This window comes from Pteropus medius, unplaced genomic scaffold (assembly GCF_902729225.1).
Source record: "Pteropus medius unplaced genomic scaffold, Ma_sr-lr_union100, whole genome shotgun sequence".
NCBI lineage: Eukaryota > Metazoa > Chordata > Mammalia > Chiroptera > Pteropodidae > Pteropus > Pteropus medius.
Window position 1 is genome coordinate 1,158,255 of NW_024356397.1, and position 27,764 is coordinate 1,186,018.

At 35.1% G+C, this 27,764-nt stretch overlaps 1 protein-coding gene across 4 annotated transcripts in view; it reads left to right on the forward strand.

The window, feature by feature from the left end:
• LOC120602240 (cyclic AMP-dependent transcription factor ATF-7) overlaps window positions 1–27,764 on the forward strand; it is a 73,932-nt gene that overhangs the window by 9,738 nt on the left and 36,430 nt on the right. For 3 of the 4 annotated variants that reach the window (XM_039862297.1, XM_039862295.1, XM_039862296.1), the window contains exon 2: window positions 6,409–6,477. In XM_039862297.1, coding sequence (XP_039718231.1) covers window positions 6,430–6,477 — 48 coding nt within the window. In that variant the 5' untranslated portion in view covers window positions 6,409–6,429. Of the gene's footprint in view, window positions 1–6,408; window positions 6,478–27,764 lie in introns of those variants that run through there. The other variant, XM_039862298.1, reaches the window with a different exon arrangement.

Consider the following 27,764-nt stretch of genomic DNA (forward strand, 5'->3'; position numbering starts at 1 on the left):
AGACCACTGTGGTGTAGAGAGCTTCAGTGTTTGTACTCTTTGCTTAGCAGCAGCTAAATTATCTTAGAGTGTGAAATTTAGTATCCAGAATTGTGTTCTAGGAAGATAGCTGTTTGTGTATACTTTTTTTCTTTTTAATATCATAAGGTAGTGGAGCCCATAGAGTTTTGTTTGGGTGCCTGTCTAAAATTTTTAGGTTGTTTATAGCTGAGCTGAAAGGCATTCAGTACCTACTAAGCTTGATTTCAGCTCTCTCTATTTCCTTTGTGATAGATGGTTGGGGCAGTTTCTAAGTGTTTAATATAAGTAATACTCATTATTAGGGAGCATTCATGGGATTCTGAAAATGGGTCCTTGAAGGCAACAAAGGAGGAACTATCTTGAACTGCTTGATTTACCTTGTGCATCGATATGTTTAAGTTTCCACCATGTCTATTTCTATATGAAGCTTTATAATTTTAGAAAGTTTTTTTTTCCAGTAGTCTGTTTTAAACTTAATTTGTTAGTGGAAAATGAGCAAATTTTGTATGGTTTGTAAATGTAATATTTAGTGCTTTAGAATAACCTAGCAGATATAGGCCTTTTTAAAATTCATAGATATGGTTTTTTCGAGTCATGCAGATAGACTTAAGCCATGCTGATTAACATTATTTTTTATTATTAGGTTACATTATAATTTTTTTAAATTTATTAAAAGCAACCTGTGAGCATTGTAGAGACTGAAAAATCTTGAAGTGTAAAGAAGAAAATAAAAAGTCACCTGGAATACTGTTATCCAGAGATAACCATTATTGACATTTTATGTTAATTTCCTCATCTTTTTCTATGCTTATTATTTTGTTTGTTTTTTTATAGATTTGGAATTATAGTGCATATGCAATTTTACATTGAGGCCTCGCATGTATAGCATTTTCTCATGTCATTAAATAGCTTTCAGAAACATTACTCTTAACAACTTAAATATAGTCTGTTGTAAGGCAGTATCTTAATTTATATTCATCCATTCTTCTTAAACATTTAATTTAATTCCTGTTTTATTTTTTATAAATATGACTGTGATGAACATTTTAATATATAAATGGTCCATGTTTCTGGTTTTAGCCTCAGAATAAGTCCTAGAAGAATGATTTGTTCATGAATATAAAGCATTTTAAGATACTTAATGTAAATATTGCCAGATTATTTTCCAGAAGGATTGTCTCAATTTATACTCCCCAAAGTTCTATATTAATTAAGGTGTCCTTTCTGCTGCATTCTTGACTAGCATTCTTTTATATTTAAAAATATATCTTAACAGCACTGGCCTCGGTTTTGTTTTCCAGGATCAGTTAAGGGTTAACTTGACAAATACCTCCCTCCTTCCCATTTTTAACATTAACCAAAAACTATAGAGCTTCCTCTATGTTATTTGAATAAGAAAAGCATAGAATTGGTTGAGTGTAGTCACATAAAGTACCTTAGGCACAAAGTAGTTGTAAGTATGTATTTAACTATGTCTTAAATATGTATAGCTTTAAATACATAAATACCTGCACAGTGATTGTTTTGTGGTCCCAGCAGCTTTCTGTAAAAATTTGAAGATCATTGTTAAATTTTAGTAAAGTATACTTGAATAGCGACTTCAGATTAAATCAATAAATATTTATTGAACATCAACTATGTGATATGTTGTGAGATGAAAGGCTTCCAGAAGCTTTAACCTAGATATCTGTATTCTACCCCATTCCCCTTTGGTCACAGATAATACAGCCATTTTATTTTTATTCATGAAATTAAAGTAGTCCACTCCTAGTCACTAACATCACTATTTCATTTCTTTCATAGAATTATTTGCTATTAATCTAAAATTATTTCGTTTACTTTGTCTCTTAGTATTTGTCTCTTCCTTTTAGACTATAAGCAGTATGAAGGTAGAAACCTTGTCTGTCTCATTCACTGTTGAATTCTGGGGCCTAGAGTGTATATGGTAGGCACTGAAGAAAATATTTAATGAATTAATGAATTTTAAAACTAAGTAAATTTACTTTTTGGTCCAAAAAGTAATTGTAATTATTCATTTCAAACTTCTTCCTTTTTGGATATTTTACCAAGACTGTTAACCTCACTTTTTGTGCTCTCGTTTATACTCTGAAATTGCTAGCAAAACAATTTGATAAATCACTAAAGAATAGGTGAAATAGCAAGGGATCTGATATGTACACTGATCACCTCTGACTAATTGAACTTATAAATTAAGGCATCATTCTTTCCACTTACCTGGCATCTTTCATGCCAGGTGGAAAAGATTCTTTGCCTGTCCAAATTTTAGTCAGGCTACTGAACCTTCCGTTAGGCCCATCTGTGTACTTCCTTATAAAAATCCAGTTTTAGCAAGAATCCCCCGACCCTCGATATCTGATCACCCTTATAGCTGATCACCCTGGCCTGTCTTCAACAAGAATCCTGTTAGGTCAGTTTAGCCAAAATCCCCTTCCCCTCATGTTTCCTTTTAGTAATTTTCCATCTAGCAACCCCTGACCCTGGTGCTTGGCTATAAATTGCAACTTACCCATGCTGTATTTGGATTTAAGCCCAGTTCTATACTGAGGTCTCTTCCCCTGTTGCAATAGTCCTGAATAAAATCCGTTTTTTACCACTTTACTCTCTAGCTCTGGTTTTTCTTTGACACAGATGAGTGATTCTTCTTCTTCTTCTTCTTCTTTTTTTTTTTTTTTACAAAGGCCTGTTGTCTTTTTTATGTGCACTCTACCTGGCACTTAGTAGTCCCTTAATAATGTTTTTTGAATGAATGAACAATAGCTAGTTTGAACCCTTTCTAGATTTTCATGAATCTTTGATATTTATGGTACATATGCCCTTCTCATTTTTTGTACCTAGCATTATCTGCTTTTTGTTCTTCGGTGTGTTTGTACATGACTTTTATTCCTCACTGAAAGTTGAGCCATCTTATTAACATCAATTAATCACATTACAACCAGGTCCAGAGAACTGACTTCATGGACCTCAGTAACAGACTCCATCTTCATTTTATTAAAAAAAAAAAAAGACAGATACACATATACATAATGAGAGAATCAGTTTTTTTATTTGCACATTGGTCATTTTAGGTTGTACTTCTGGCTCTAACAAAACTATTTAACATAGATTTTATCAAATTATCCCAGTTATTAAAAATCATACTCTAAACTTTAGATTTTCTTCACTTCCTTCCTAGCATTCAGATAACTCTCTTTTTTTTTTTTTTTGAGTAAATACTAATTTTTATCATTTATGCATTCCTTGGTAGACTTGGCCTCTAGGACAGCCTTTTTATGCATTTTTTTCCCCTGTTTTAAGATCTCCACTGAAAGCATCTCATTTCCCTTGGAACTGTCTCTACATGTGTTTCCCTTGCCTGTCATTTATTGCTTAGTTCTATGAAATGCTTTAGTTTCATCCTGAAGATCAAGAAGCAGACGACAGTCATGAGTGCCATGCCCAGACACGTGATCTCCTTGTCAAACAGTACAGTTAACAAATGGGCTGAGTTAAATTCTAGTGAATGGCAGCATCATTATTCAAGATTTCACCTTTCATCTCAGTCTGTTTATGCTTCAGAAATGTGTTGCTTTTTGTTTTTGATAGGGCATCAATTTGACCTCTTATAATTAGAAGTTTGTTTTAAGTATCAAATAAGCAATGGCATTCTTTATACATAGCAATTGATTCAGCAGACTGGAGATGAAACAATATTTTAAATGTTAGCTGGAAATTTTTTAAAGGGTAAGACATTATTATTTTTGTTAAATATTTAATTTTTAAAAAAGACAAATCTCTTTAAAGTGAAAATGTCAAAATGATGGAAAAGAAAAGGGGCAAGAGATTGAATGAATGATTTAAGAATGATTGTGGATATTTAAGAAAGAGGGCCTCCTTCCTCCCATTGTGATCTCTCTTTGGTGAAAATGGCAAACAAAAGCCAGCAAATTGGGAAGGAAGCAGGAAATCCTAGTTAGTGACTGTCAGAATATTTAAAATGCTTCTGTTACATTTTAATGCTTTCCCTCCCCTCAACTTGTTTTTGCCCCCACTTAAATTGCTTTTAGAAAGTCATGATTTTTCATCTCTATTTCCAAGTAAGCATGCAATTAAATAAAATATGGAAGACGTATCTTGTGACGTGATTGTACAAAACCAGCTTAAATTTTGAATTTTTGATTTGAGGGAAACCATTCCAGAATTTATTTATTTAATCACTTCCTATGCCAGTGCTACTCCACTCCTCAGCCAAGACCTTTTACCTTCTCTAGGTGGAAAACCAAGAAAACAGCTTCAAATAACAGAGTCAGGTAAAAATGAGGAATTCTGCTTGGTCCTTGTACCTCCCCTGGTCCTTGTACTTTACTGCTTGGTTGAAAATATATTAGAGGACCTTGTTGAAATAAAATTCTCGTTTCATGATTATGTTAGGAAAGCAGGTTCTGGGAATAGGAATTGAAATTATCTCCAGCACAGCAGTTGTTAGGAATTTTTCCAGAGGTAAGTTGCTTTCTAGAAATGCTCTGAGTTTGCAGCCATAATGGCCTTAGTTTTTGCATTTATTTACTTTTATTTACTTATATTTATTTTTGTACTATGTTGTAGTTCCAGAAAGTGCTAAAAAGTCATCATGTATTTAAAACAAACAAACCAAAAAACCCCCTTGGCCTGAGGCTGTGTAAAGAAGAATAAAGCTCTCATTTTCCCAGTACCCAATCATCAGCTCGAGCTGGCCTCTCCTAGGAAGAGAATTTATTGAAGCAATTTATCCTGGCTAAATGTGATATAAATCTGTGTACACCTAGGTACATACAGGCTCTCTTCCATTACAGCAATGCTGCAGTTTTTTCACAGTTAGACCCTGTTACTATCACACTGAAAGATGACTAAGAAGCCCTTTCTATTTTACGGGGTACCCCGCAATTTTAAATACCCATCGGTTGTGGAATTTACTGATCAAACTGCCAGAAATACTGGTTTCCAACCCCAAATTCTTAAGAGAGTCGAAGAGATGTCACCTAGCTACCCTCTGAGTTTTAAGCATGGTTTTCTGATTACCTGATCTAACTTTAACATTTTACTTTTAACGCAGGCCTGACTGAGGTTAACCTGACATTTTGGTTTATCTCCAATATAAAAATGTGAAATTTGGTTACAATTCTGAAGGCGTTTCTAGGCATATTCAGATTGCTGTTTTTCCTCTTTCACCTTCTGTTGTTCATATTCTTTCAAATATCTTTCTCTCGTAGAGGATGTTTGAAAATGTCCTTTAAGAGTTTATTTTATAAAGAATGTTTTTTGTCCCCTTTCCTCTTTTTTTCTTCCACCTTTTCAAAATAATGTTTTATCTTCTTGCATTTCTAATTTTTATCCATCTTCACCTCTATTTTTATTCCTCGGAGGGATATGAGGTATTTCCCCAACACATTCATATTAGAATTATTGTTCTTTGACAAAGAATTTCAATCAGCATATCAAGAGTTTAGCTTCAATAATTAAAAAACAACAACAGCATAAGTCCTGTTAAATTCTTCAGAGAAATGGAGAGGATGGATGGTGATGCCTTTTAGTGCCATTTCTTTATCCCCTGCAGCAGCACACATCTGTTGGCTACAACAGAGCAGCCCAAGAACTGTGGCCGAGAGAAGCACAAACAGCCGGAACATATTCACTCAGTAAACCCCCAAAGAGTCGACATTTGTTTTATTGCTGCTTTTAAAAACCTAGCCATAAATAGAATCAGAGGGGGAAGGGCACCGATATTTCTCCATTTGCCACAGACGATTGGTGGGGGGAGAAGGAGGCTCCCAGTGGGGAGAGCAGGTTTTTATTTTTATTTTTTATTAATGAAAATCATTTCCTGTGTAGCCCAATAGGATGGGTGCTTTGTTTTCTTTGGCAATAATCTGGGATAAATGGCCCTTGCCAACAGTCTCGTAGTTTATACACCAGGGAGCCAGATTATGGCCCTGTAAAATGGAGCACCCCTCCTATAATCCCTTAATTAATTAAATGACAAATTTTGGTCTTCTCTAGTTCAGAAATACAGCTTCCGCATCAAGCATTCAATGGATTTATTGACATAGGGAACTATACTGGTTGTAATTCAGCAGACTAGAGAACTGTGTTGTTATACTGTGGCAGAAAGGGAGAATCTAGCAAAAGATTTGAAATTCCTTGACTTTAGGTTAAAATTTTTCTAATTAAAAGTTTCATTTGAGTAGATTATATGCCACTTGTCTAATGGGTCTCCCCAAAGTAGCCTGTGTTTACAGCTTTGATAGATGGCATTCTTGGAACACCTGTTTCTAGGCTTGATATTTTTGAAGCACTTTTTTTTAAACTCCAGCATATTTAACATAACTTTTCCCCCTACCTCCTCCTCCTCAGCTCTGCTCTGCTATATGAAATATGGGAGACGACAGACCGTTTGTGTGCAATGCCCCAGGCTGTGGACAGGTACGTTTACAATATACTTTATTGTGAATGTCTCGTTGTGAATCAAAGTGGCTGTTTTATCACTAAGGCAAAGAGTTTAAAGCCGGCACTTTATGTGATCACTGGAGGTAATCAGATCAGAGGATTTGCAGTGTGTAAATCCAAGTTATGAGGAAGTGTAGGCACTCTACCGTAATGAAATCTGCCTTGCTTTCTTTCATATTGTTATGCTACTGGTGTTTGTTTCCCAACATACAGTGTTGAGGAATACATGTTGCTCTCTCCTAAACCTATCCATCTAAATACAAAGCAAGTTAAGAAATACCTTCTCCTCAACCTTCACGGATATAAAAGTCAGCTTAACACATTTGGATAGGCAGCTGAGAATGCACCTATTCATCGTTAACCCCTATTTGCCAGAGTCTATTGGATTTTTTAAATAAGAAAAAAAAATGTTTCTTTTGACTGTTGATTCAGAAAATCATTTTTAGCAGCTAAGGTAGACATCTATCTAGGAAAGACAAATCCATCATAGAACCTGAGATTTCACAGCAATATATAAACTGCAGACTTCTCAGCCATTTTCCTTGTCTGACGCCATGAAAAACCTTGTTGTGTATGTCAGCTGCCTCGTTATTATTTGCATATGTGTACATTACGTGTCGAATATTTTCCCTCATACTTTTTTAATAAAGAAATTTTTTGAAACTGCCCCCCCCTCCATTTTACACCTTCTTAACTCTTCTTCCTAGACCCTCCCCTACTACCATGATCCACAAAGGATGAGGAAAGGAATACAAAGAAAGTTTTATCTGCCTTCATGAACTGATTTTATGGAACCTGAAGGGTTGAATTTTTGTTCAATTAGGAATATGTCATATGACTGTCCAGTGACACTTACTGGTGGTATGTGAGACTGCAGACTAGTTCTATTAAACATTGTAAATACTTAGACAAAAAGAAGAGTTAAGTTCTAGATATTCCTAAGAATTGGAATTTGAGAGGTGGATGAGATGGGGGTCATGATAGGAAATGGGCAGAAGGACAATTTCAAATTCCAATAAATGCTGAAAATTTCAGAAAAGACTAAAAATGTCATTGTATTCTAAGGATTCAGTATTGCAGGGAGTATTTCCTTCCTTGTCAAAGTTTTCAACTTTACTGTTGACTGCATGTTTTCCCCCATGTGTTTTATATTTAATTTTTTTCAATAGAAGCCACTTGGAAAAATAGGGCAAATTTGTTTCACTTTTCAGACAGCTTCATTGCAGTGTATATCTGAATCCGATCCCTCTAAATTTTTCTACGAATTCACTGATAAGAGTACTTAATGTGACTCTCATAATTGATACCTGGTACCTTTTTCATTTTTACTCCTTTACTTTAAAAATCTGCATTTTTGGTGATAAGATTTACTTTTCTCATACTTAAATTTATTTTTCTTCATTTATTATGTAAGCTGCACAACACCTGTACCCCATCTTAGATGCTGTATGCCTCAAACCACCCAGACAAGGATTTAGAAAAGTAAAAATGGATGATAAAAATAAAGGAATACACAAGAAAAGCATCTCTTAAGCTCTCAGAGGAAGAAAGATATAAATAGGGTTTCTTCAGGCTGTCTCATCAGAAGAGAGTAATTTTCACTGAAATTTGAGAGCTCTCAAAGAGTTTTGTATTTGCTTCTTTGTTTTTGTTTTACGTTTGGACTAGAGGTGGGAAAACAGGAGGGACTTTACTTTGGTTCCTTCTTATCTTGTTGTGTTCTATTTACCATAAATCTTTTCCTTCCCTTAACTTCTCCCTCTCATTTCTGAATTGGTATTTTGGTTATTAGGATTTATTATAATCTCTGGCATAGGTCCTCTTTTTTTCCTCATTGAGTGCAGAACTCAGGGAGATGGCTACCTTCTTTTGGATTCAAGTTCCTTGTTTCAATGAGAAAGAATAGAAGACTGCAACTTAAAGCTTTGAAGGTAGCCTGATTTTTTTACCTTTTTGCATGTTAATACTTTGTGGTCAGATGAGATTGTAGTTCTTTAGTCGTATTTAGTCTCCCTCCCAGTTTCTCCCATTAACTAGTAACAAATAACTAGAGTGGGATCTCTACAAGATTTCCTATGATTGCTTTGTGTTATATGAAGTAGTGAAAATCTGATAGAGGAGATAAATTTGGTAAAGTGAACTACCCTTGGCCTGTAGTCCAACTTCCTTATATCCCTTGAAAATGGTTTCATTCTAGAGCCACCTTTAGGCCTTGAAGCTATTTATAGTCCACTGTCATCGATTTAAATTCTTTATTCCAGAAATGGTAGAAGAGTAAAAAGTCTCTGTAAGTCCCAGGAAGGGTGATAAGGACTGCGATAATTTTTGCAAGGCATAGTTTAGGACTTACTGCTATAGAAATCTCAAAAATCAGCAGTTTCTGTCTGAGAAAGAAAGAATGGAAGCAAATTATAAAGCAAGACACCGATCTTAAAAATAAACCAACAAACAAAAACTATAGGAACTTTGCATATTTTCAATATCTGCTCCCTGCCCAGACTTTACCCCATGTACCTCTAAACTCCGAAATCATCTTACGCCTTAATATTAAGAGAATGTGAAAGGAAAATTCACCTAAAATAGACTAGTCGATTATGCTCTCCACCAAATAATCAAAACCACCAGGCTTTCAATGGATACGTAAACATGTTTTGGTTGCTAGGTCTTTAATGGCTGTTATTTTTGGATTCTGTTCATGATCCACTTCCCAACAGTAAGTCTGATGTGACACAGCTGAGTTCTAAATATGCTGCATGTACTTTTTAAAAATAAGATGGCTGCTGAAGGTTGTGTTCTCTGCATTCTTATCTGAAAAGACAGGTGATAGGGTTTTTTGAGCCTTCTCATTCTTATTCTCCTGTGGAGACTCTGTTTCTCTTAAGGTCTCATCGCCCTCATGAAGAGGAATTCGGGGAAAGCAATATTCCTGCTCATACCTCTCTATGGAATGTGGCAGCAAGAGTAGTTAATAGAACTGTCTCCAGAGAATGGGTCATTGTTATTATGGCAGTAGAGCCTGAGATTTCCTGTGGCAAAAGGCTGGTTGAATTTGAGTTGTATGGGTTTCTGATGTTTATAAGATAGCATCTATTTAAAAACATTGTGACTATAAAATGGTTTTGCCTCTGTGTTATTTTTAAAATAATAGAAATATAGTTTGGTGCTGAATCTAGGAAGTCTTGTAAGTGTTTGATGCTTTGGGGGACACTTTTATTTGAAAGTGGATATTGTATGTGGAAGCAGGAATAATTACGTCTCTGTCAGTAATCTTGAATTTGAAATGTTATTTCATGTGGATGAAGTTAGATAACTTACCTTCTAGATACTTTTTGTCTAATTTTTATTACCAGGAGTCAACCAATTCCATATTCCTATACCTCCATCTCAAGCATAGACACTGGTTTGCAGTACAAATTATGCATATTTAAGTAGTCTTTCTGGTTACCATAATCAAGTCTTTGAGCAGAAGCTGGTCATATAAGCTTATTACTTAGAATGTCTATTTCCTTAAGAACAGGAACACATTTCTGAGGAGATAGATACTACTTAATGGACTGTTAGTATCATCCCATCATTAGCCATTGAGAAAGGTTTCTGTCATAACCACTCTGTATCAACTGTGTCCTTTTAAGGAAAAATCCTTTGACTGTTTTTCTGTCCTGTGTGACCCTGTTAATCTTTTTTTGTTCTCCTGAGGATATCTACTACCAGATCTTTTCTTCTCCCAGAGGACATTTAGGTACAAGTTGGGGTTCTGTTCATACCTTTTTGAGACATGAACATAGACCTCCAGGGCCCATTTTCCCTTTCTAAGGCCAAGAATAGCAGTAGAGCCCTAGTTGTGGTGGGATTGAGGGCAGCTTCTTATACCTCCTTATCTTGTCATATAGTAGGAATAATGTTTATGATGCTGTAGTCCTGGCTTCAGTTGGCATTTAACCAACCTCCAAAGCTGTTTATTGCTTCGTATCCTCTGCCTCCATGAACATTATCCCTTAAATCTCTATTGCTTCGTAATATATGAGGCAACAAATAGCTTCTATGATTGGTTAAATGCTGGCATGCTACAAAGGTATATGTTTTATTGCCTGTATAACATGAATCTATAGAGATTATTTCTATTATCCCAGCCCTCCCATTAAATGGGCCATACTTATACTATGGGATTCTGGATTTTTAATTCTATCCCTTTGGCAAGTTTCCCTGTTACCTGGCATTAGCACAAAAGAAAAGGAAGAAAGAACAGGTTGGTGCTGATTACTGAATCTTTATGTTAAGGGAGCATCTTGAATTGGAAAATAACAAGGGAAGAAATGGCTCTGGTCGGTAAATGCCATTTGTGGTGGTATATGCTATCTTTACATGCTTCGACAGGTGAGGGCAATTTCAGGCAAACAAATAAGCCTTTCTTCCTCACCCCCTGCCAAGAGTTTAAAAAAATTCAAATTTTTATTTAATAATTCATATTTCACTCAATAATTCATTCAGTTCCCATCTGGTAAGAGTGCCTGCATGCTGACAGGCAGCTGAAAATACACTGCATTATACACAATTAGGCCAAACGCTAACCTTGTTTTTTGTAATAATATGTTGATTTTGCAATAACTTTCAGTCCACTCTGAGTGTGCTGCAGTTTTATGTAACCTTGGATGTTAGGCATTGTGTAGATGAAACTGGGACTGGGATAAAAACAAATGTAGAGGTGTTAAGAACAAGGAATTAAATCCAAGTTTTAAAACGTCAGATCTGGCACTCTTGACACTTGTCCTTAGAAACATATGGTTGATTATTTTAGTTTTTCACATTATAGTTATTATGTTACTAAAAGCATAGTAGATTAAAAGCATCCTTGTTCCAGTCTGCCAGAAAAAAAAGAGAGAGCGAAAGAGAGAAAAGCACATGAACCTAAATTGTAGCTATACCCCAAAAATTAAGGTAAAATTTTTCAGTTATTCGCTCTTGTTTCTTTTTGACTTAACATTTGAAACGGGAGCCCAGGAACTGTTCTCATAGCATTCATGATTTAAAAAAAAAAAAATCCTGTATTAGCATATCTCAGTTCTTCCTAAGTTAGGAGAGGGACTCTTTCCTAGTCCCTTTTTTTACAAACTTCCGAGTTTATAAAGTGCCTTCTGGATCTGAGAGCCTATCCTTCATTAATCCCTCATTTGCCACCCCTGCAAAACCACATATACGTAAGTTGTTAACTTACAAGATATTGTCATCATTATATAGAATTCTTCATTTTATCAAATACTCTTCCAGCTAATGCAGCAGATTGAAGAACAGCCAGTGTGCTCCCTCTCTCTGGTTAGCGTGTTTCTTTAATGCAGATTGACTTGCTCAGCAGTCCCATTTTGTCTGAAGCCCTTGTTAGGGCCTACTCTGTATGCGGATTCATAACACATCTGTGTGTATATCCACAGTGCTGTATAAATAATAATAAGTAATCACCAGATGGCCTATAACTGCTCCTCTGGACCCTCTGGGTCTCTTGAAGCTGTTAGTAAAGTCTTCTGGCGTTTTGCTGGGGAAAACTTGTCATAGATTTATTTCTAAAAAAATTCAAACTCACAACTGGGTGTTTAGGACTTAGATATTGCTGTCTGTGTTGTAAATATTTAACAGGCTTTGTACAATGACAAGTAAAAGCATCATTACTAACCACACACAGTGGCTGTGGAGCTGTTCTTCCCTCCTGGCCATTTAGAAAGGAAACAAAATGCCAATAAATTGTGCATTATGAACAAGGTGCAAGAGATGCTCTGGAAGCTCTTTCATAGGAGAAGAAAGAGAGCATCCACATTCTGCTCAAAGGACGTAAACTTAAGCTTTTTAACCATATGCAGTAACTTAAATAAAACACAATGCCCCTTTTAAATTGGACTTTATAATATAAGAAAAGCCTCTTGAGCTTGAGTTTGGTCAGAGCCAGGTCTTGATCTTAATTAAGTCTTTATAACCAAATGATAAACCTCTTTGAAAGGATTATAGTTATGTTAATAAAGACTTAGTTATTTACTTAGCTAAATTTTTAGACTTTTGGTTATGTTTAAATATTTGACATATAATGTTTGCCAATATTGTTTATAAAGCAAAACATCTTTATTTTTGTCATCTTTTTATTCATTTTTGTAAAAAAGCATGTATTTTTTTGGGGGGGGAATTTATTCTAGTTTTCTGCTTATAATTTCCTGGGCTATATTTTGCTGTTACTAATCCCCTCGCTCCAGTACCTATTTCGGAGTATTTGCTCAATATAGCAATACATATTTTTAAAAATCAAAATAGAACTGATTACCTATAAATTTTAGTGTTGTTTAATTTCTTTATTTGTCATAACAAAAAGATTTAAATAGAAATTGGATATCTTAATTCTCAAGCCTAGTTTCCTTTTGTTTGTTGAGGGTTAAATCTAACCACAGAGGGACTGTCCTATAAATTATAGCACAGGGCTGCTACTTTGGAGTTCGGATGTGTAGAAAGCTTTTCTTTTTTAAAATTTCATCTTGAAGAAATGACATGAAATGACATACAAATTGTGAGGGAGAAATGCTGCTGTTAATAGTTGGTCGTAGGTAGATTTTGCTTTTTAAATCTCTCACACATTTATCAGGTTAAGGATAGGATTTCAAGAAGGAAAGCATCATGGAGAAAAGATGGAAGCTTTGGGGTTTATCTCTTTGTAATAATGCCTTTGTGTTTAACTTTGAATTTTTTTGTGTGCAGTGAACTATGCTACCTAAGATTATGCTTTGGTAAGAATCTAGACTTTATGCAGTTGTCACGTGAAAGTACAGAGAGAATGAGAACGAACTTTGTAAAATTAGCCCATTCCCAGTCTGGCACACCATGTGCCCTGTGTGGCTTCTGATTCTGCTGGCAGATTGAAGAGCTGAACCAACTTCTGCTCTAAAGACTAAAATTGCCAGCCATCATTCCTGCTTTTAAATCTTGTTGTTCACATCAGTGATGTCAGATTTTGAGCAAACATAATTCTGTCTTTAGATCCCAGGTGGAATTTGCAATTCCCTGGATTGGAAGGAAAGAATTCTTCCTTTTTGCCTTTGAAAAACTTGAGTAGCTCTACAGGGAAAATCTGCAAAATAAATCTGCAGACTTGCCATGTCCTTTGAGTCACTGTAGAAAGCGTGAGTGCTCTGTTCGGCATTCAGCAGATTGGCTGTCAGAATTGCAGCTCTGCTTATCAAAGACATGTCTCTCGAAGAGCCATTTATGTTATTCCAGAGAGAATCATCCTGTGGCAAAAGGAACACCTCCTTTTTCTTCCCAAGGGTCAGATCTTCTTTTGATATTGGGCAATTATCCCTTGATTTTCCTGAAAAATACTTCAGTCTGCCATAAAGATTGGCACCAGCACAGATTGCAGACTTGGTTACAATGACAAACTGATTTCTTAGCCACAAGGAAAGGTATCAGGGTGACACTCTTAAGTATGCCAGAGGCTTAATGGTGGAGATTTTTCTGCTGAGTAGCTCAATGCCTCTTATAAGCTTGGCTTCTCTTCTCTTTCTCTGAAGGACATAATATTTGCTTTAGTTTTTGCACAGCAGTCATTATGAAAATGCTGTGTGAGGTTGTCTTTCTCTGTTTCCCTCACTTCCTCAAGCCTCTTTCCTTGCTCTTGATTACTGTCCTCTGCAGTTTGAGATCAAGCCATATAGTCTAATTTTTTACTTTTTGCCTTCCTCTTATACAGCTTATCTTCACTCTCATTAGCCATTGTACCTGGTGGAAATTATTAACCAGTACTTCCTCTGATTAAAAAAATAGACTTTATTTTTTAGATTAGTTTTTACATTTACAGAAAAAAAAAATGAGTGAAACGTACAGAATTCTCATATATTCCTCTCATTTTATTGTGGTACATTTGTTACAACTGATGAGCCAATATTGATATATTATTATTAACTAAAGTTTACATTAGAGTTCACTCTTTGTGTTGTACATTTTATGGGTTTTGACAAATATATAATAAGAAATAACGTGTATCTACCAGTACAGTATGGTATAGAATAGTTTCATTGCCCTAAAAATGACCCATTCATTTCTCCCTCCCATACCCCTAACTGCTGGTAACCTTTAATCTTTTAACTGTCTCCATAGTTCTGCCTTTTCTAGAATATCATATAGTTAGAATCGTACAGTCCTCTAAATTTTTTAAGTTGTAAGCAGATAACCATGCGATTGGGAATAGCTGGACAAAGGGGGAGAGAAAATTAGACATGTGAGGTCATAGCTCCACTGTCCCTCTAAAAGTCCAAGAGTCTATCCAGAGATTTAAGTAGCCAGCCTTTATTCCCTCTTTGATTTTAAAAGATTTGGCTTGCCTATTAACACTTTACTGATTCTAGGTGTTCAGAGCAAAGACAGGATGAACACTGAATGGCTATATCTGTGGAGTCAGGGTATTAGGGCTGGGTGAAGCAAGAGGAAGTAGAACCCTTTTCTTCTGTAGAGGCTGACGACTATTAAGTCTCTCCTCTCCCTCCCTCCCATGGGTAACCCTATATATATATATATATGATTGAAAAAAATCAGTATATCATAAAGGTAAACAGGAAAGATTCCCCATCCAAAAATAAACCCTTTGTACTTCTACATTTAGATTCATGTAAATTAATAAGTTATTTAAAAAGTATGGAGCTATAATTCACACTTTAGTGTTAATTAGTTTAACCACAGATGTAATATTGGCTACATATAGGAATGGAAGTTTTCATTTGGGGTTAGAGGCTAGTAGATAAGAACTGGCTTAGGTGGAATGGCCCCTAAGCAAAGGAGACATGGCGACTTATGAGGATGTCAGAAATAACATTTACTTCTTAGTCTAATTTTGGGATACCTTAACTTTCTTCTACTACAAGCTAGTCGAGAAGTATAAATCCTTAGGCATGGCCCTAGTAAACACTGGAAGCAACTTAATTCTCTTTGGATAGAAAAAGAGAGATTTCTTCCTTTTCCTACTCCGGAAAATTTAGATTGGTAAAATATGGAGGAAGGAAAGTGACCTCATTTCTGTAGTTTTAGAATTCAAGTTTCCTATCTACTTAGAATTTAAACTACCTGGTATTGGGTAAGATCTCTTTTCATAGCGATATTAACTCTTTATCTTCTAGATTTGGCTGCATATGAGAATCTTTCAGTCTTGACCTCAATACTAATTTAATTTCCATACTTACTGAACCAAAATGACTCTGGTAAAATGAACATTAGCCTAGGGAAGGCTCTATGGCATGGTATTCAGGATAAACATAAGTAGTACAGGCCAACAGCTCATGTATGCATAAATACACATACAACTTGGAGGAAATGTTGTGTTTATATAATGTTCAAGAAAATTGTATTCCACCCAGGGGATCATATGGGGGTAATGAGAGAGAACAAATTATAAAGAAAATTGTTTAACTTTATCAGTGTAATAATAATAACAGCAGCAGAAGCAGCAATAATAATAAAAACTGAGCTCTTATCGTGAACTGTGGAAAAGTGCTTTACAGGTATTATTTTATTTAATCCTAGAAATTCCTTAAGGGGGGATATAATATCCCTATTTTACAGATGAGAAAACTGAGGCTCAGAGAGGTTAAATAATTTGTACAAGATCACTCAATATTTTATGATGGAGCTGTAATACAAAGAGACTCCAGACCAGCACTCCTAACTACTAGTGTAAACTACTTCCTTATTCTTTTTCATATACATAAAATATGCACATCTAGCAGAAGAAAAAAATGAATAAGTAGTTTTTGGTAAATAGGCCAAATATAATCAGTTAAGTACATCCTAGCTGTAGTTTGTTGCTGATCTAGGCATCTGGATGCCATACTAGAGAGTTGGATCGACTGCTGAGCTCTGCCTGTACAAAAAGATGAGAATGCTTACTAAAATGAAGAGACCTCTCTGCAACTGCCTCAGCCTTAATCTATAATGTCTTTTTTTTTTTTTAATCTGCCTGGGAATGCTGCTGAAATGTGTCTAACTCTCTGTGAGATAAATAACCATTGTTTTGTAGCAGGGACATGATTTTAAGATGGAAAAGAAAATTTTTGATCAATAAGAAATGTAGATAGAGCTAGAAAGCTGGGACCTAAAATTCACAGCATACATATACTCCACTAGTAGGCCCAAAGAAGCATTGTAGTGTCATCTTTGTGAATTCTAGACTGTGTCACTTCCTGATTCATATTCCCTTCTTCCCCATCTTAGTTTTATGGCTGTAAGTTTCCAGATGCAAAGGATGGTATCCGGGTAACTTGCTTTGTATAGTGCCATGTAGTAATGCAACTTTTGTTATTGTAGCTACCATACTTAATTGGTAACAAGAGGAAATATTATGACTAAGGTAGAATTAAGGTATGATTTGAAGTATGTTAACAGTGTAGGGAGATGTATATTCTTCCCAGTGATTCGTAGCTTGTTTATTCTCTGACATTTTTGACATTAGACTACATGGAGGGTCTTACCTTTTGAATAATAAAATTCTTCCTCACTCATATTTCACATCCTCTCCTTTGACTTCATAGCACTTCCATATATCTGCCCTTTCATTTTTCTCTTACACAAACTATGGTCCGTTAATGCAGAGGAGGTTTAATTTATCATTGGAAGTGAAAATCTATCACTAAATAGATACATGGAAATATTTATGTGAAATAATTTGTGATAATATGTAGAGTACACAGAGGATCAAAAGAGATTAGAGACTCATGGTTGATGTCTATAGTAAAGAGATTCTTTGTATGTTTTGTCTTAATGTTTTTATCTTTTACTGGAGAGTTGCTTAAAATATATTTTTTCCTTCTTGATTCTGATAATGATTCATTGCATAACTGTGGACTATGTGAAATTAACTGTATTCAGCTGCAGGAAATATCTGACTGAAGTCTTTTCTATTCTTCTTTTGACCATGAAGTCAAATTCTTGGCTTCAGAGCTGAGAATGCGTTATTAGGCAAGCTCACAAACTACTAAAATGATCACTCTAGGTGTCCAAAGATCTCATTTGTTTATTTTGCCGGGTGCCTCGGACAGACCAGTTAGTTGTATATGTATGCACGTGTGTGTGTGTCCCCTGCCAGGAGTTCCTGTAAAACTGTAAATGCAGCAGAAAGGTGATTCAGAGCAGCAACCTATAGAACATAGACTACAAACTTAATAGGATATATACTTTCTTTTGAAGTTTTAATGCTCCCTTTTAATGCTAAGCTTTAGTTACTTTGTGTCTCTGTTCTCAAAATAAAAACAAAACAAAACTTTAACTGGCATCAGTTATTTGAATCAAGTGAAAAGAGTTGCTGAGATAATTTTAAAGATCTCAGTTATGGTGTCTAGGTGAAGTTAGCTGCATAATACCAGAGAGAGTAGATAGTATGACAGACGTCTATCACTTCAGTGAGCATTATTTTTTTTTCACTCAGTGGCAATCCGTGTGCATTAATTTTTTCACTGTATTCATAACTTTAGACATTTTGCTTCAGTTTCAAGGTATTTCTTAGGACTAAGGAAGAAACTGTAGACCACTTCGGCTGTATTGGGAGATGACAATAATAGTGGTTACTCTAAAATGTTCAGGGGTCTAGGTGTCTAAATGTGTTTATAAGGCACCATTTAGATTCAACAATTTAGCTATTTCCTCTTCGATCTTTCCTTTCTTCCCTTCTAAGTTTTACCTAGGTAATTGCAAAGTGAAAAGGGGAGACTTTATTTCAGCATTCTTGCACTTTACATGTATTTGAAACTATAGCCAGACAGGCCTTATGGAGGCTTACATTTTCAGTTATGTGCATGTGACTTCTCAGAGGAGAGTAGTGTGCACATATGTAGCAGCTCTTGGCAGGGGCAGTGGTTAAGGTTTGAACATATTGTACCTTGTTGGCTATTCTCTGAGTCCTAAGGGACGCATTTTGCTCCTCCACAGACAGTAATCAGCTTGTCAGAGTCAAATAGCTTTTTGTTTTTCCTTTATCTAGTAAAATGCAGTGGGATAAGCCTTTCTGGGAAGCGATTTTTTTCCTTACCGCATGAACAGAAGGTCGTGAATGCTGTCTCTGAAACAAAGGGAAAGTGGTGATAGAAAAATCAGCGGCTAGGGCATAATTGGATTGGAGTTCTGTGAAAAAGACAACAATTCTTGCTTGGAAACTGGACTTTCTGCTATGCTATGCTTTTCTGTCTTAACATTAGATTAATAAGCAATGAGTACCCTGTTTCAGGCTTAATTTTTCAGGCTTTTTTCTGAGCACTCTATGAGAATAAATGCGTGACAAGCTATCTTACTTAGTGGTTGTCAATTTTTTAAAGACTTTTATGTTTTTAGAGCTCTTTTAAGTTCACAGCAAAACTGAGAAGAAGGTACAGAGAGTCCTCATATTTATATTCCATGCCTCCACGTATACATAGCCTCCCCCATTATCAACATCTCCCGCCAGAGTGGTACGATTGTTACAACCGATTAACGTACACTGACTTGTTATAATCACTCAAAGTCCATAGTATACCTTAGGGTTCGCTCTTAGTGTTGTACATTTGATGAGTTTTGTCAAGTGTATAATGACATGTATCAATCATTATATTATCATATAGAGTATTTTAACTCCCCTAAAAATCCTCTGAGTTCTACCTATTAATCCTTATCCCCTCTATTCTCCCACCCTCTGGCAACCCCTGATCTTTTTAGTGTCTTCATAGTTTTGCCTTTTCCAGAAAGTCAAATAGTTGGAATCACACAGTATGTAGTCTTTTCAGATTGGAATCTTTCACTTAATACTATGCATTTAAGATACTTGCTTGTCTTTTCATGGCTTGATACCTCATTTCTTTTTAGCACTAAATAATATTCCATTATCTGGATGTACCACAATTTATACATTCATCTACTGAAGGATATCTTTTTTGCTTCCAAGTTTTGGCAATTATGAGCAAAGCTTCTATAAACATCCGTGTGTGGTTTTTGTGTGGACATAGTTTTCAACTCCTTGGATAAATACCAAAGATCATGATTGCTAGATTGTATGGTAAGAGAATGTTTAGTTTTGTAAGAAACTGCCAAACTGTCTTCCAAAGTGGCTGTATTATTTTCTGTTCCCACTAGCAATGAATGAGAGATCCTGTTGTGTCACACCTTCACAAGCATTTGATGTCAGAGAACCAGATTTTGACCACTTAAATAGGTGTGTAGTGAGATGTCATTTTTTAATTTGCATTTCTCTGATGAGAAGACTTACGTGAAACATCTTTTCATATGCTTTTTTCATTTGCTGCCGTCTGTATATCTTCTTTGGTGAGGTGTCTGTCAAGGTCTTTGACTATTTTTTAATTGGATTGTTTCCTTATTGTTGAGCTTTAAGAGTTCTTTATATATATTTTGATAACAGTCCTTTATCAGATGTATCTTTTGCAAATATTTTCTCTCAGTGTGGCTTGTCTTCTCATTTTCTTGACATGTCTTTCACAGAGAAGTTTTTAATTTTAATGAGGTCTAGCTTACCAATTATTCCTTTCATGGAATCATACCTTTGGTATATTATATCTAAAAAGTCATCACCACAGCTTCACCAGTGAATTCTACCAAACAGTCAAAGAAGATATAATACCTATTCTCCTCAAACTCTTCCAAAAAAGTGAAGAGACAGTACTTTCCAACTCATTTTATGAGGCCAGTATCACCCTGATACCAAAACCTAGTAAAGATAACACAAAAAAAGAAAACTACAGACCGATATCTCCCATGAACACAGATGTAAAAATCCTAAATAAGATACTAGCGAATCGAATACAGCAACATATTAAAAAGATTATACACCACAATCAAGTGGGCTTCATCCCAGAGGCACAGGGATGGTTCAACATATGCAAATAGATTAATGTGATATACCACATAAACAAATTTAAAAATAAGAATCATATGATCATATCAATAGATGCAGAAAAAGCCTTCAACAAGATACAGCACCGATTTATGATCAAAACACTTAACAAAATTGGTATAGAAGGAAAGTACTTTAACATAATAAAGGCCGTATATGACAAACCCTTAGCCAACATTATACTTAATGACGAAAAACTAAAAACCTTCCCTCTAAGATCAGGAACAAGGCAAGGCTGTCCACTATCACCACATATTCAGTATGACATTGGAGGTCTTAGTGAATGCAGTCAGACAAGAGACAGATATAAAAGGCATTCAAATAGGAGATGAAGAAGTCAAACTGTCACTATTTGCAGATGACATGATTCTCTATATAGAAAACCCTAAAGACTCCACAAGAACGCTCCTAGAAACAATAAGCAAATACAGTAAAGTCTCTGGATACAAAATCAATGTTCAAAAATCCATAGTGTTTCTATACTCTAATAACGAAGTGTCAGAAAAAGAAGTGGAAAAAATAATTCCTTTTGCAGTTGCAACAAAAAGGATAAAATACTTAGGAATAAATCTAACGAAATATGTGAAAGACCTATATAATGAAAACTATAAGACCCTGTTAAAAGAAATCAAAGAAGATACAAAGAAATGGAAAGATATTCCATATTCTTGGATTGGAAGAATCAACATAGTTAAAATGACCTTATTACCTAAAATACTATACAGATTTAATGCAATCACCATCAAAAGTCCATAAAGTACTATACAGATTTAATACAATCACCATCAAAAGTCCATCAACATTTTTTAAAGAAATACAACAAAAAATCATCAGATTTGTATGGAAGCACAAAAGACCCCAAATTGCCAAAGCCATCCTGAGAAAAAAGAATGAGGCTGGAGGCATCACTCTGCCCAACTTGAAATTATACTACAAAGTGACAGTAATCAAAACAGCATGGTATTGGCAGCAAAACAAGCACATGGGCCAGTGGAACAGAATTGAGAGTCCAGAAGTAAGCCCATATTTATGTGGGCAAATAATTTTTGACAAAAAAAGCCAAAAATATACAGTGGAGAAAGGAAAGACTCTTCAATAAATGGTGCTGGGAAAACTGGAAAGCCATGTGCAAAAGAATAAAATTGAACTGTTGTCTATCACCACACACCAAAATTAACTCAAAATGGATTAAAGACTTAAATATAAGACCTGAAACAATAAAATGCATAGAAGATAACATAGGAACGAAACTCAAGGACCTTGGACTTAAAGAGGATTTTATGAAGTAAAAGCCAAAATAAATGAATAGGACTACATGAAACTAAAAAGCTTCTGCTCAGCAAAAGAAATTATCAACAAAGTAAAGAGACAACCATCAAAGTGGGAAAGTATATTTGCAAGCAACGCCAATAAGGGCCTAATGTCCAGAATATACAAAGAATTCATACAACTCAATAACAATAAGGACAACAAAAATGATTCAATCAAAATACGGGCAGAGGACATGAACAGACACTTCTCCCTAGAGGACATACAAATGGCCAACAGATGTATGAAAAGATGCTCAACATCGCTATCTATTAGGGAAATGCAAATCAAAACCACAATGACATACCTGTTAGATACCTCACACCTGTTAGAATAGCTATAATCAATAGGACATGTAATAACAAATGTTGGAGAGGATGTGGATCCTTCATACACTGCTGGTGGGACTGCAAATTGGTACAGCCACTATGGAAAACAGTATGTAGGTTCCTCAAAAAATAAAGAATTGATCTACTATATGATCCACCAATCCCTCTACTGGGTATTTACCCCAAAAACTTGAGAACTCATATCCGAGAAGATATTTGCACACCAGTGTTCATAGCAGCATTATTCAGTGTCCAGGACATGGAAGCAACCAGAGTGTCCTACGATAGATAATTGGCTAAAGAAGCTGTGGCACATATGTACAATGGAATATTACTCAGCCATAAGAAGAGATGAAACACTGCCATTTGCAACAACATAGATGGACCCTGAAATAATCATACTAAGTGAAATAACCCAGACAGAAAATATTGAAAATCACATGATATCACTTATGTGTGGGATATAAACCTAAAAGCAACAAATGAACAGGACAATCAAACAGAGACTCATGGACATGGACAATGGACTAGTGGTTACCAAAGGGTAAGGGGGAGGGAAAAGGGAGTAGGTAGATGGGGGGACGGAATTTAAATAATTTCTTCAATTAAAAAAATAAATAAATAATTTTTAAAAAATTTAAAAAATAAAACGTAAAAAATAAATAAAATGTCATCACCAAAACCAAGATTTATGTTATCTTTTAGGAGTTTTATAGCTTTGTCTTTTACATTTATGTCTATGATTCATTTTGAGTTAATTTTTGTGAAGGGTTTAAGGTCTGTGTCTACATTAATTTTTTGCATGCACATGTTCATTTGCCCCAGCACTATTTGTTAAAAAGATCATCTTTGCTCCTTTCTATTGCCTTTCTTCCTTTGTTAAAGATGTTTACGTGGATCTGTTTCTAGGTTCTGTATTCTATTCCATCGATCTTTTCATGTGTTCTTTCAGCAATACTACACTGATTACTATAACTTTAACAGTATATTTTGAAGTCGGGTAGTGTCAGTCTATTAACATTGTTCTCATTAAGTATTGTGTTGGCTATTCTGGGTCTTTTGCCTCTCCATATAAAGTTTAGAATCAGTTTGTCAATACCCACAATAACTTGCTGGGATTTTGATTGGTACTGCATTGAATCTATAGATCAAGTTGGGGAAGAACTGATATCTTTACAATATCTATATATCTTTACAATATCTATATATCTTTACAATATCTATAAATATCTATATATTTAGTTCTTTGCTTTTGTTAATCAGAGTTTTGTGATTTTCTTCATACAGATCTTGTACATATTTTGTTAGATTTATACCTAAGTATTTCATTTTGGGGGATGCTAATGTAAATGTTATTGATATAGTTGGTTTTTAATCTCAAATTCCACTTGTTCATTGCTGGTATATAGGAAAACAATTGACTTTTGTATATTAACGTTATATTCTACAACTTTGCTGTAATCACTTACTAATTCCAGGAGTTTTCATCAGTTCTTCTGGATTTTCTACATAGATCATCGTATCATCTGTGAACAAAGATAGTTTATTTCTTCCTGACCAATCTATATCTTTTATTTCCTTTTTTGTCTTATTGCATTAACTAGGACATGCAATATGATGTTGAAAAAGAGTATTGAGAGTTGGGGGCCAGCCTTGCCATGTTCTTCATCTAAGCAGGAAAGCTTCAAGTTTTTCACCATTAAGTATGATGTTAGCTGTAGGTTTTTTGTAGATGTTCTTTAATAAATTAAGAAAATTCTCTATTCTTAGTTTGCTGAAAGTTTTTATCATGAATGGATATAGGATTTTGTCAAGTGCTTTTTCTGCATCTATTGATATGATCATGTGATTTTCCTTCTTTAGCCTGCCGATGTGATGAATTACATTAATAAATTTTTAAAGGTTGACCCAGCCTTGCATACTTGGGATAAATCCCAGTTGGTTGTGGTGTATAATTCTTTTTATACATTGTTGGATTTGATTTACTAATATTTTGTTGAACATTTTCACATTTATTTTCATGACAGATATTGGCCTGTAGTTTTCTTGTAATGTCTTTCTCTGGTTTTGATATTAGGGTAATGTTGACCTCAGAATAAGTTAGAAAGTATTCTTTCTGCTTCTGTTCTCTGGAGGAGATTGTAGAGAATCGGTATAAGTTTTTCCTTACATTTTTGATAGAATTCACCACTGAACTCATCTGGACCCGGTACTTTCTGTTTTAGAAGGTCATTTGTTGATTCAATTAATTTAATAGATATGAGCCTATTCAGATTGTCCATTTCTTATTGTCTGAATTATAGAGGATTGTGTCTTTTAAGGAACTGGTTTATTTCATCTAGGTTATCACGTTTGTGGGAATAAAGTTGTTCATAATATTCCTTTATTATCCTTTTAATGTCAGAGGAATCTGTAGTGATGTCCCCTCTTTTCGTCCCCTCTTTTCTGATGTTGGTAATTTGTGTCTTTTCTCTTTCTTAGCTTAGCTAGAAGTTTATTGTTTTATTGATCCAGGTTTTAGTTTTATTGATTTTTTTAATTGATTTCCTGTTTTTAATTTCATTGATTTCTACTCCAATTTTCATTATTATTTATTTTCTTCTGCTTTGAATTTAATTTGCTCTTTGAATTTAATTTGCTCTTCTTTTTTTAGTTTCCTAAGGGGAATGCTTAGGTTATTTTGGATTGTTTTTCTTTTTGAGTATATCCATTCATGTTATAAATTTCCCTCTAAGCTTTGTTTTTGTACATCTCACAAATTTTGATAAGTTGTTTTTTATTTTCATTTAGTTCAAAATATCTTAAAATTTCTCTTGAGATTTCTATTTCTTCTTTGACTGATGTGTTATTTAGAAATGTGTTATTTAATCTCCAAATATTGTGGGATTTTCCAGCTATCTTTCTGCCATTGATTTCTGGTTTAACTCCATTGTGGTTTAAGAGTGTTGTGTCCAGAATAACCAGACCCAACTTGAGTGCTCTTAACCAGGAGACAGTTTATTAGCCAGCGGCTTTCCTTGCAAAGGAGCAGCCCCGAATTGCCAAGATACAAGGTTTTTAAGCCCCAAATCCCATTCCTCATTCTGTCTTAAATACAAAGGTCCATCTTTCTCCTATTCATTACCTGTCAACCCACTGGTCAGGTGTGCAAGCGGGAAGTACAGAAGCAGAAAGCTTATTGTTAGAATGTTATGTTCCTATGGGTGATTGCCTATGTTCCCATGGGCAATAGCCAGTGTTCCCATGGGCGATGGCCAAACAGTAATTTTCAGCTTATATACAATTGATTATTTTTCATGCCATGCAAGCAAGCAGGGTTACACAGACTAAAATTGGCAGTTAGCATATGAGCTCATTGTTACAAGTTTCATGATTAACAGAATGTGGTTAGGGGTTCCAGAAACTAGGCCTAAGGTATAGACTTCCTTTGTCCAGTTTCAGGTTTTAATTATCCTTTAACCCTTTCACATTTCAGCGGGCTATTACAAAGAGCAGACATTGTATGGTTCTATTCTTTTAAATTTGTGAAAATGTGTTCTTTGGCCCAGAATGTGATCTATATTGGTGAATGTTCCTTCCATGTAAACTTGAGAAGAATGTGTAATCTGTAATCTTGGATGAAGAATTCTTTAGATATCAATCATATCCAGTTGATTGGTAGTGCTGTTAATTTCAACTGTGGGCTTACTGATTTTCTGCCTGCTAGATTTGTCCATTTCTGATAGAAGAGTGTTAAAGTCTCCAATTATAATAGTGGATTCATCTGTTTCTCCTTGTAGTTCTAAGAGTTTGATCTTAGGAATTTTGACACTGTCATTAGGCACATAAACATTAAGGATTATTTTGTTTTCTTGGAGTATTGACCCCTTTGTCATTATGTAGTGCCCCTCTTTCTCCCTGATAATGTTCCTTACTCTGAAGTCTGCATTGTCTGAAATTAATATAGTTACTCCCATTTTATTTTGATTGCTGTCACCATGGTTCTCTTTCTCCATCCCATTACTTTTTATTTATATGTCTTTTTATTTAAAGTGAGTTTATTGTGAACAACACATAGTTTGGGTCTTATTTTTGATCCACTCTGACAATCTCTGTCTTTTAATTGGTATATTTAGATCCTTGACATTTAAAGTGATTATTGATATAGTTGGTTTTCTATCTACCGTATCTGTTACAGTCACAGTGCAGGAGGCAAAAAGTCCTAAATTAAGGTATGGGCAGAACCACACTCTCTCTGGAGGCTCTCAAAAGAATCCTTTCCTTACCTCTTCTAGCTTCTTTTGGCGGCCAGCATTTTTTGGCTTGTGGCTACAACACAACAATTTCTGCTTCTGTCTTTACATCACCTTCTCCTCTTTATGTGTGTCTTCCTTTACCTCTCTAAGGATACTTGTGATGGGATTGAGGGCCCAACTAAATAATCCAGGATAACCTCTTCATTTCAGATTCCTTAATTTAATCATCATATAAAGTATCATTCACAATTTCTAGGAATTAAGACATGGACATATCTTTAGGAGATCTTGTGGGTTGAATTGTGTCCCCCCAAATTTACATGTTGAGATCCTAGCTCCAAGTACTTAAGAATGTGACCTCATTTGGAAATACGATCATTGTAGATGTAATTAGTTATTATGAAGTCATACTGTAGTAGGATGGGCCCCATCCAAAATAATTGGTATCCTGATAAAAAACGGAAACTGGATACAGACATGCACCCAGGGAGAACACCATGTACAGTTTGGAGTTATGCTGCCACAACCAAGGAACACTGAAAATTGCCAGCAAACCACCAGAAACTAGGAAAGAAGCATGAAACAGATTTTCTCTCATATCTTTCTGGATGAACCAGTCCTGCTGACACCTTGATTTCAGATTTCTGGCCTCTAGAATTGTGAGGCAATACATTTTTACTGTTTGAGCCACCAGATTTGTGGTACTTTGACAGGGCAGCTCTAGCAAATTAATATAGGAGCCATTATCAGCCTACCACACTGTGGTTGAAATCTGCTATAGTGAATTGTTACCAAGAAGTGAGGACTGGGACTACCAGAGACTTAGTTTCTCCCTGACACCCATCAGTATGCTTATGGCCTTTATGTTTATCCTTACTCCTCTCTTTACTTAACAGATGAGGCTGTTGTAATGTGATATGAAGGTTAATAGGATCCCATTAACACCTCCTGATTTGTCTACATTCTGATATAATAGGGTGGGAGGTTGTATTTAATAAGAACAGTTTGTTAACATTTTAGACCACAATCAAGAATCAAATATGGGTTTTCACAAATGTCTCTAGTAAGAGACTTAGTACACACAAAGGATCCATTGAAAGAATAAAATCAAGGCATTTCCCTTTGTGTATTTTGCCAAATATCTCCAACCTTGAGTAAACCTGGGACCAGTTTGCAGAAATAGCCCATGAATAATTTTCTAAATTCAGTGAGACCCTTATTAGCCTTTGTGGGGTCAGTTTAATAAAAAATACTTGAATATTTGCAATGTACTGGACATCATGCTAGATACTAGTGACAGAAAGACATATAAGGACATCGAAGTGTTCACTGTCTTGTAGGGGAGTCAGGCACATAAAAATGTAATTACATTGTAATATGATAAGGGTAATAATATAAACATAGTATTTGCAAGTACTGAGAGATCTGGTAGACATTAAGGAAAGTTCCATGGAGATGATTCTTTAACAGGTTTTGAAAGATAAAGAGAAATTTGTGGGACAG